This window comes from Macaca fascicularis, chromosome 6 (assembly GCF_037993035.2).
Source record: "Macaca fascicularis isolate 582-1 chromosome 6, T2T-MFA8v1.1".
NCBI lineage: Eukaryota > Metazoa > Chordata > Mammalia > Primates > Cercopithecidae > Macaca > Macaca fascicularis.
This window is the reverse complement of record NC_088380.1, coordinates 76,301,415-76,312,472: the sequence shown is the minus strand read 5'-3', so window position 1 is coordinate 76,312,472 and position 11,058 is coordinate 76,301,415. Positions and strand designations below refer to the sequence as shown.

The window sequence follows — 11,058 nt, the reverse complement described above, 5'->3', positions numbered from 1 at the left end:
GGGTCAGGAAATTTGCTACTTGGGCTTAGCAATGTGCTGGTTGTCTTTGTCCCCCACTCTGCATCTATCTAGGTGTTGTGCATATAAGAACATTTCAATAGCACTAAATCATCAACAACCTAAAAGTCATGTCTACACTTGCAACGTGAAATGTGGGATTGAGACAGTTTAGAGAAGAAAAAGGGATTTTTGAAAACAGACTCAAATAGTCCATATTAAAAAAAGATTTATACTTTTGGGCCAGATTCATGGCCCACTGAATTCGATATTTTGACTCGAAGGGTGTATCACAGGCTGTGGAATGAAAGGGGTATAGGAGCCCAGAGCCACTCGATTGGCTCACTGGTTAACCGCCCAGCTCTCCACTTTGTCATGGTGGGTCCTGCAGGAGTCAGCTTCATGCTACTGATTATTTACTTGCAAAATGGGTGTTGTGCCTTGGTGATACCCCCCCTCCCTATGCAGTGCAGTAGAACACAGCCTAACTGTGGTCCTCCCTCCACCTCTAACACATGAATGTGATAAAAGCCTGCTTAACACAGCATGTAAAGAAAGACTCAGTTCTGGCCACTCAACTCCAGACTCCTAGAGGTGTTTGACTGAATGGCCATCAACCAGGTGTTTTGGGTTTTTTTCATTTGATAAGTGAGGTAAATCATAGACATTGTGTAAGGAATATGTACAATAGGATTTTCCCCAAGATTTTTTCTAGTACCTTTATCCCTGAGCTGGTGTGGCCAAACCATACCAACTCTGTGGGCCACATTGTTTAGAGTCATTAACAGTTTGTTTCTTTTACCCCATCAGTTGTTGTACAATGCACAGTTGCACTAGGGTCTCCTCCAGGTACTTTGGGTGGTTTTCAAGAATGTATCTATCGATGCCCACGAAGAAGTCATCTTGAGCAAGGGCATCTGTCTTTTCTTCCTCCCAAGCTCTGGTCTCTGTCAGGGATATCTCTCATCAGAATCCCCATCTCAGCTCCAGTATAGTTAGTGCTCTGTGAAGTCTCAGTACATCTTAAAGGTTCATGATAATGGGAATTTCATCTTTGACCTATTCTTAGAGATGGGCAGTGATAAATACACCGGGAAGCCAACATTTCCCTCACTTAAATGGAGAACGCTCCAAGATTTAGTCATTTCTGATGATGGCAGGAACAGTCAGGTTGACCATCATTTGATGAATTTGGAAGTGTAGAGAGACAATCAAAATAACCAAGATCCTAATTCCTTTTTACTTCTTTCACACACAAATGTGATTTTAGTTAATAAAGGCAAACAGTTAATTGGGGGGATTTTCCTTCTCAATTTGGGAGGAAACCCTTTCTCAAGTGAGACAAATGACCATCCTTTTTCTTTCATAAGAAACTGAGTTGTATGTTTTCTCACAAAACATCTAATGTGTGTGTGTGCATGTGTGCTCATGTGTACACACACGGACACATTGCATGATACTTACATTGGTCTACTTTCTGCCTTTCTGCAGAGGATCAACTTTACTGCTTTCTGTCTTTTAGAAATATCCTTTCAACACTAAATATTTCTTAACCTGTGTGAAGGCAATATTCTATATATTCCCTAAAGTCTATCTACAGCTACCTTTCCCATCTAGCCTGCTATGTGGACTTCTGTTCTCTCTGAATTCCAGAAATGCTTTTGAAAACTAGCACCTTTTAAAAATAGTGACTCTGGACGCCCTCTGCCGTCTATTGTAAGTTCTTCAGCTCTGCTACTGACAGCAAAGCAAGAAGTTGGCCAGGGATTATTGAGAATATATGCACACAGCCACCATTTGGGTAGGCAATACAGAGATGGGGTTAAAAACATGACCGCCGGCATCAGATCTCCTGGGTTCAAAAACTGTCCTCTCCTGCTCTCTAGTGTTATATCCACAGGCAAGCAACCAAACGTCTCTGAGCTTCAGTTTATCTGTGAAATGGGATAATAGTACTTTATGGGGTTTCCTGGGGATTAAATGAGATAAAGTGCTTTGTACAGGACCTGGCAAATGGTAAGTCTTATTATTATTGTGACATAATTTCGCTCTTGTCGCCCAGGCTAGAGTGCAATGGTGCAGTCTAGGCTCACTGTAGCCTCCGCCTCCTGGGTTCAAGCAATTCTCCCGTCTCAGCCTCCCGAGTAGCTGAAATTACAGACACCTGCCACCACGCCTGGCTAATTTTTTTGTATTTTTAGTAGAGAGGGGGTTTCACCATGCTGGCCAGGCTGGTCTAGAATTCCTGACCTCAGGCGATCTGCCCGCTTTGGCCTCACAAAGTGCTGGGATTACAGGCTTGAGCTACCTCGCCCGGCTAGTAAGTCTTACATGTTACCTATTTTTGTCTATAATCTTTGTAATTTTATGAACCCTGGCTTTTTGTAAGCCCCGTTTTTGTTGAATTCTCTATCACCTTAGGACCAATGTGTTAAAAATCGATTATGCTCTTCTAAATTGGAAATGACATTTCCTCTGCTCTCTATAGCTTTTTATATAATGACAAGCTTTTTAGGCCAAAGCCTCATGATGCATGAAGCCATCTTGGCACCAGCTATAACCAGAACATACTCCTCACCCTACCTGACATCAACCCAGTAATTTCCAGCTATAAAACGGAAGGTTAACTTAATCCTCTTCAATCTTCATGGCTACATGTGTCTACCTGGGATTCGGCAGAACACATCAGCAGGTTCTGTTACTATTAGTTACCAAGAATGAGACTTGCATTTGTGGATTCAAAATCAAATCGAGTTGTAGGGCAGTCCCTTTGCAGGGGTTATGCCTGCCTTCATGTTGTCAATTGTAATAGGTGATGTTGCTGTCTAGGGGTAAGGGCTACTTGGGGGATTAAAAGACAGGGTGATGCTGTGCTCTTCAGGGTGAGCATCTTGGCCTGACTTGGGTCAGGAAAAATGAATCAGGGAAGACAAGGGATTTACAAAGCATCACTCTAATCCGACAATACATTTCCAGGCAGGCCCACAGTTCAGACTGTGATGCCTTGCAGGACAACTCAGAGGCCCCTGGTTCTCTCTCTTCTCCACCTGATTAAATGAGGCCTTCCTCTCCTATCCCAGAGCAGCCAGCTCTGCACTGTTTCAGTGGCAGGGCAGTGATTAGCAGGTAAGCATGTGGTTCCCTTTCCCTCTGGGCCTTCTCTCCCCCTCCCCATCTTTGATGGCTGTGGTAATGCTGCTTCTGAGGCCCTTGGAAGAAAGTCAGCTGAGCAAGCAGGCCAAGTGGGGAGGTGAGCAGTTCAGCAGCATTTTGATCCTCTTTCATTAGCAACTTGAAAGTCACCTGGAACCGTTGTGCCCACCGCCTACTCCCCCAAACCCTCACCAAATCACTTCATTCTCAGATTAGCTGTGTGCTTGCAATGTCTGGGGAGGAACTCCCATGGATACATTACTGCAAGATACAGGGGCTCTGGTTCAGTACATGAATGCACTGGCCAACCCAGGACCCCCGCACAGGCCAAGTCATTCCACTTCTCTGTGTCTTGGCTCTGTCATATGTAAAACCGGGATAGAAACAGCAACCAGTTTGAGAAAACAGTGAAGTGCCTAAAGTATATTGTGGCAGACTGTACATATTAACTAAAATCTGCCATTAATTGATGAAATCACGCTTTCAAAAAATATTAAGACCCCACTAAATGTATAAATAACATGCTACATAAGCACCTTGGGGTCATATAAAACAAATGTAGAATACTCTGTTCCGGAGAGACCAGATATGGAGAAAAAGATTTGTAACAATACATGGCAGTGTACTTTAAGTGTTCAAAGAAATGACACAGACAACTGGTTTTACAAAACACCAGCAAAAGGTATTCCTTTATATACGTGTGTGTGTGTGCATATGCACATGCACGCATGCACACACACACACACACACCCCACTTATACATGCCACAGGGTGATATGAATATTACCCTAGACTTAGCATTTATCCCAACTGCAATCATGTGGTCATTTGCCCAGTTATCTTTTTGATGCCTGTTGCTCTTGCTGAATGCAAGCTCCATGGGAACAGAGGACATTTTAAAAATCTTCTTGTTTTGACTCCATCTTATTGAATAGAACATATCTCAATCAGAATACACCAATTTCCATTAATTTTTGTTGAGTACACTTTTTTGAGCTAATGCCATTTAAATGTAATTCCTTGATTCATTTTCTATGCAATACAATTGAACCACTTCCTTTTAAAAGGTATCATTTCACTTTTATTTTTGTGCAATCATTTCCTTAGAATCAATTTTACCATGATTTGGTTCCTTGGTTTCTTATGCATATCAAATGTTAATGATGATAGCTTTTGCCACTGTAATCTTTTTTATGGCTAGTTTATCTATGAAGTGTAATTTCTCTGAATCAAATTTATAGGTAGAAATGTCATGAAGGAAATTTGAATTGTGGGTTATTTTAGTCAAGTCTTGTGTAGTTTTGCCACAATTGGCCTTAGTTTATATGGATTTCTTTATGCATGTTGGGAAAAAAAATGGATATATATTTTCATTGTCTTTAAATCCTAATGCCCTGGAACTCTGGATTCAATTAATTCACTGGTGGGCTTGGGGTCAGCATGAGAGAACAGCAGAGGAAGGGTACTTATTATGTGTAGGGCAGATGGCAGAGAATACAGACCTCTGCAGTGGGTGCTGGCATAATGCTCTAAAAGGCCTGTTGGGCCCAACACTGCCTCAGCACATTATTTGCTCAGGAGTCCAGAGACAAGGCCAGACTTCCCACTCTTCCCCCTCCTCATAACTGAGACAGAGGACACAGAGGATGAATCTGAAGCCCACACCTACTGTCCAAATGGACACACAAGCTTTCTGTTACACCAACTATTCTTAAAGTGTGTTGCCCAGACTAGCAACAGCATCATCTGAGAATGCATATGTAATGCAAGTTCTTGGGTCCTGACTCATATGTATGGAATCAGATTCTGGGGGTGGGGCCCATCAATCTGTATTTTAACAAGCTCTCCAAGTGATTCTGATGCATGTTCAGGTTTGAGAGCCACAGCCTTATACTCAGCTATCATCCTGGCTATGAAAAGGTAGGAGGAAGATATGCAAAAAGATTAAACATTTACCTCAAAGAAATCAAAGACTAAAATATCATTTAAGCAAGATCAAGTCTCCCATGACTCCTGTTTTCAGTATAACCAGAGTTCATAAGAAGTTTTAGTTCACTGCAAAGAAATAGAGAAGCCTACATTTTTGCCTACCCGAATTGTAGCAGGCAAATCCTTACCTCCTCATTATAATATCCCAACAATATTCATTATGAGTAGTTAAAAGTTTGTATTTACTTCCTGAATCATCCTCAACAAAAATATCAACAAATATTGCCCAGGATTGTTTTATTTCACAGCCAAGTCCATTCTTCAGTAGGAATTTGACCACTCTGTAATGAGCACCTCCTACAGAAACAACAAGCAAATGAATGGGCCAAAAGGTCCCTGGGAGTCAATGTGGCAGGCTAAAATCTTCTGTGTTGGGACAGAGTTCTTGTCTGTCTTTTCCCTGTGGCATGTAAAGAGTCTTTCGTAGTGCCTTGTCCTTTGTAGATGCTCAATATAGATATGGTGAATGAATGGAGAATCCTTGAGGATTTAAACAGCTTGCAAATGCCTCATTGAAAAAGTGACAGAAGTTAGACCTTGAATAATGGGCAGAACAGGATAAAGAGTGGGGACACTTTAGTTGGGAGGAGGAAGGGATACACAGTGGGCTGAGCAAAACTTGGGAGTCAGGTCTAAATGTGGAAGGTTGGGACTGGCTGTCTTCGTCTCTTCAGGCTGCTATAACAAAATACCAAAAACCGGGTGGCTTATAAATAACAGAAATATATTTTTCACAGTTCTGAAGGCTGGGAAATCCAAGAACAAGACGCCAGCATTTGATGTCTAGTGAGAGCCCACTTTCTGGATCACAGAAAGTGCCTTTTTGCCATGTCCTCGCTTAAAGGAAGGGGCGACCAAATTTCTTTGGGCTTGTTTTATAATGGCACAAATCCCATTCATGAGGGCACCACCCTAATTCCCTCCCAAAGGCTACATCATCTAATACCAACACCTTGGGGATTTAGATTTCAACATATGAGTTTGGGGGGACATTCAAACCCTGCACTGAGTGTATGGTATTAGAGAGGAAAAGCTGTCCATGGGGGACCAGTATGACCACCAACATTGTTATACAATATAGTTAAATCAGCTGGTGAGTTAAATAAGTACTAATCCTCTGTTACATTCCCTACTGTGCTAGGCACCCAGCAAACAGAGAAAGGACAGACATGGCACCTGAGTCTAGTGAAGAAAACAGACAGTGACAGGCATATGATAAACGCTTTGATAAGTGAGGTACATGAGGCACATGGGGTGTTCACCTAACCAGGTGAGCTAGACCAGAAAGCCTTCTCAGATGAAAAGATGTCTAAGCTGAGACCTGAAGGATGAGTAGGAATTAGCCATTCCACAAGCAGGGAAGTGGGGTGTAGAGTAGCAAGAGTTGGAGCTGGATGGACAAACGTGGGCCAGATTAGGAAGGACCTTCTAAACCACGTTGAAGAGCCTGAGCTTTATCCAGAAGCATGTGAGGTCCTCAGGAAGTTAAACAGGGGAGAAAACAGACTTATCTATGACAGTTTCACAGAATTTATTCTTTGAAATTCCTACCACTGAGATGGGATATATGCTCCCTCCATTTGAATCGGGGGGTGGGGAGGGGCGTTGGGACTTTAGTGGAAGTGATGTTATGTGACTTCTGAGAGTAGGTCATAAAAGGTAACTGCTTCTGCCTGGTCCTCTTGGGACAGTCACTCCTAGTACCTAGCCACCATGCTGTGGGGAAGCTACATGTAGATATGTTCCAGCCCCAGCACTAGCTGAGGTTCTAGCATCAACTGCCAGAAATACTAAGGAAGCCTTTGAGATGATTCCAGTCCCGGCCACAATCTGATGATGACTATAACTGCATGAGAACCTGAATAAGAACTGTCTGGCTGAGCCCAGTCAGTACTTAGGATAATGAGAAATAACTCAATGACTGGTATTTAAAGCCACTGAGTTTTCAAGTGTTTTCCACACAGCAATCAATAACTAGAACTATCCCTGATAACAACTAATTAAGAAGATATCTTTTTGTCTCCTCCTAGTAATTGTGCTGAACTCACCATACTGATTTTTGGGACTCTGGAGCAACACATGTCTACAGTAAGTAAAAACAGTCTACAAAAGCACACAACAGAGTTAAGGAATAAGATGTTCTGTCCAATCCAATATTTTCATTAATGGGATAAGTAGGCCAGGTGCGGTGGCTCATGCCTGTAATCCCAGCACTTTGGGAGGCCAAGGCAGGCAGATCACTTGAGGATAAGAGTTAGAGACCAGCCTAGCCAACATGGTGAAACCCCACCTCTACTAAAAAAAATACAAAAAATTAGCCAGTGTGGTGGTGGGCAACTGTAATCCCAGCTACTTGGGAGGCTGGGGCATGAGAATTGCTTGAACCCAGGAGGTGGAGGTTGCAGTGAGCTGAGATCACACCACTGCACTCCAGCCTGGGGGACAGAGCGAAACTATGTCTCAAAAAAAAAAAAAAAACCCCAAAGCAGAAAAAAACAGAATAAGTAAATGATGTAGGCAAACTACTGCTTACAAAGAAACACCATTTTTTCAAAGGAATTACTGAGTTTTAAAGAATGAAATGCCCATCATAACCTATACTGAACACTTTTTTATCGGAATTTTTTAGACTTTAGAATTATCTATTACTTTGGGGTGAACATTATGCATATTAGTTACCTCTGCACTAAGGTTTCTGGGACAGGTGGAATGGACCAGTTTTTCCAGTCAGCTGAGCACCAGCCACCTGCTGCTCAGGGCAGCAGGGACTGGGAAGCTTGTTGCTATTTACTGCTCACAAAATTTGGTTATTTTGCTAATGAATGGTTGTTAGCTAACAACCAGGGGCACACTCACCCACAGCACTGGAGCCATTTGAACTGTGAGAGTTAAAGATGAAGAGTAAGTTGCGGGGACAGGAAGCATGCCCTATTATTCCCTAAGACTGAAGGTGGAGAAATCCAAGCACTTTTTTTTTTTTTGGCGTGTGTGCAAAACACCAGACACATACAGAAACAATTAGGATTCTCTGAGGGCAGAGAATTTGTTTCTCTAAATGGGGCTGTCCAGTGTTTCACAGAGTACAAGGAAAAGAAATTCAGTATTTTTGAGAAGGAAGAACTCATTTGTTTTTATAATTCCTTAACTAGTTTCAAACATATTGCATGTACTATGTGCCAGCCACTATCTGCTTTCTTTATATTCCCTATCTCATTTCATCCTCACACGAAGCCTAAGAGGTAGGTACTATTACCCCAATTTACCAAATGAGGAAACTGAGGATGCCCAGGGCCACACAGTCACGGGGGCCCTTAGTATTCTATTTCTTAAGAGCTGCTCCTTTTTCCCCTCTGCAGACATAATGTGGTACAGTGGGAAGGTACTAGACTAGGAATTTGGATTCTAATCTCAGCTCTACCACAAATCAATTATGCCAATTTGTGACTCTCCTATGTGGATCCTGTCCTCAGGTGGGATTGTGATCTCAGACCTGGATTCAGCAAACACCTGACGCTGTGATTCTCTCACTGGGACACAGTGTACAGGTGAGATTAGGGATCTCTTGCATGGATCATTTCCTTCACCTGAAAGATGAAGGAATTAATTAGGAGACTCCTCCTAGTCTACAGTTTCCGACTCTATAATCCTTGCCTCAGAACAACCACCAAGTGAACAGTCTTAGTTTTGGAGGTAGCAATGAAGAGTCTGCAGCACTCTTGGCAGACAGCTCCTGAGGTCTGAGCAACCCTCTGGGCTTTCTGAAACAAAAGGAGCAAGTGAGGTGGGGTCACTGTGTATCTTCTGCTCACTGGTGAACAGATATGGTAAAATTCAACACATACTATATTTCAGACCATCATAAGTATGAAGCAGGTTTGAAATGCTCTCATGGCACATTTTTTTTTTTTAATATGAGGCATTCAAGAGAGAAAAATCATTAACAAATAAGATAAACTATAGGACTAAATATTATCCACATAGAAACCTAAGCATTATGTGGCTTTTAGTGGCACTTATTTTAAAAAGCACATGGCTTACCCATGATCAAAGCAGTAATCATTTAAATTTCGCTTACTCAGCAGTCCTAAAGGCTAAATTCTGGTTTTGTTTGTGCTGGTGAGAGAACAGAACAACCACAATCCCATCAAGTTTGCTTATGAACCTTATTTATCTTATTTTTGAGAAAATCTGATCCTACCGAACCTTGAATGAAGATTTCAAATCTATATGCAAATACACATAGGCATTATTGTTTTGCAGATGGAAAAATGAGGGCTCTAGTCATAGATATATATGATGGCAGAGCAATGAGAAAATCCTGGGCTGTTTTCTAACATGGTAGAGTAGGGTTTTAGACCTCCTGAATTCAGCAAGGATGTAATTTGCAAGTTAACTACTCCCTTGAAAATCAGAGTTGTCCACAGTTGTAGTGAAATTCATTCCTGATGGTGCTTACTGGGTTCCACTCTGGTGCCAGAAGCTGAACTGGAGACTGACCATGTTCCTTCAAAGATCCTCAGCAGTGCAAAAGGGAAGCGCCTTTCTGAGGGAGCCAAGCTTGCATCTAGACCTTCACAGTGATGCAACATAACTTCTCACAGGTCGGCATGGTACCATTCAGTGAATCTGGGAATTTCAGGAGGAGACCAAGTGTCAGTACAGTGTCTGCTGAAGTGCGATGCCTGACTTCTTAGGAAAGGCAATAACTCACTAGAAGCAGGCCCCTCAGATCCATAGGTGGACTGAAACCAGGGTTACTCAGCCAACAGGGACTGGTTGAGTGGCCGGAAGGTGCGACGGCTGACCATCCTCTTGTTTAACAGCAATGTGTGGGATTTCTTGTCCCTGGGGGTGTAGCAGAGCACAGCATCCAAAGAATAATTGGTGACCTGGCCACTGACGTGTAGTTTCCCATAGATCTCATCAAATTTGGCCACAAGGGCAGGCACATCCTTCACTTTTTCTCTCACTTTGGCCAGCTGGAAAAAAGCAAGAACAGATCATTACATCTCTGCAAGATTTCTTCCTTGTTCTTACTATAACTCTTAGAAAAAGAAATGGAAATGAACAAAAATGTATGGTAGGCCAGATGCGGTGGCTCATGCCTTAATCCCAGCAATTTTGGAGGCTGAGACAGGAGGATCACTTGAGCACAGGATTTCTAGGCCAGCCTAGGCAACACAGTGAGACTTTGTACAAAAAAATTTTTTAAAAATTAGTTGCTGTAGTGGGAGGATCACTTAAGCCCAGGAGGCAGAGGCTGCAGTGAGCTGTGGTCATGCCACTGTACTCCAGCCTGGGTGACAGAGTGAGTCTTTAAAAAAAAATTATGGTATGTATACACCTAAAATGGTGAAAACCAGGGTAGTGGGGCACACAGACGGAAGTATTACTATGAGGGATTCCAAAAGCTACACAAAAAGTCCAAAATTAGTACTTGAAAATCATACCTAATATACAAGGGGGGTTCAAATAACACATCATATATAATGAAACACACCAAGTAAAGGAGGTCATACACCAGTGGAATCAACTTTGTTCCATGTAATGATTACAGCAGGAGGAGGCAGGCCAAATTATATAGGGCTTTATATGCATTTCACAGTAAGTTTTTTGAAATTTATTCTAAAAAAGCCATCGGAGCATCTAAAGTGGGATATGATCTCATTTATGTTTAAAAAGTTACATAGAGAATGAACTGGAGTGTACAGAAATGTGGAGACTATTCTGGAGGCCCACACCACAGCCCATATAAGAAAGGATGGTAGTTTAGATTGGGAAAGGTACAGAAAAGATGGAGAAGTACACATATGTGAGGTATATTTTGGAGTTTACACTGAAAGGACTAATTTTTGAATAGGTGAAGGAAAGGGAGGAGTCAAAGCTATCTTCTCAACTGGGGCTTCAGTAGCTGGATGA

General features: G+C 42.2%; 1 protein-coding gene across 2 annotated transcripts in view; it reads right to left on the bottom strand.

Annotated features, from left to right (window-relative positions):
- Positions 1-5,359: 5,359 nt before the first annotated feature.
- The window catches only part of PTCD2 (pentatricopeptide repeat domain 2), a 40,887-nt gene continuing 35,188 nt past the window's right edge, over positions 5,360-11,058 (bottom strand). The window contains exons 10-11 of one of the 2 annotated variants that reach the window (XM_005557120.5): positions 9,851-10,118; positions 9,289-9,765 (exon numbers count right to left, since the gene is read on the bottom strand). In XM_005557120.5, the coding sequence (XP_005557177.3) occupies positions 9,894-10,118 (225 nt within the window). In that variant the 3' untranslated portion in view covers positions 9,289-9,765; positions 9,851-9,893. Of the gene's footprint in view, positions 10,119-11,058 lie in introns of both variants that reach the window. The other variant, XM_065546374.1, reaches the window with a different exon arrangement.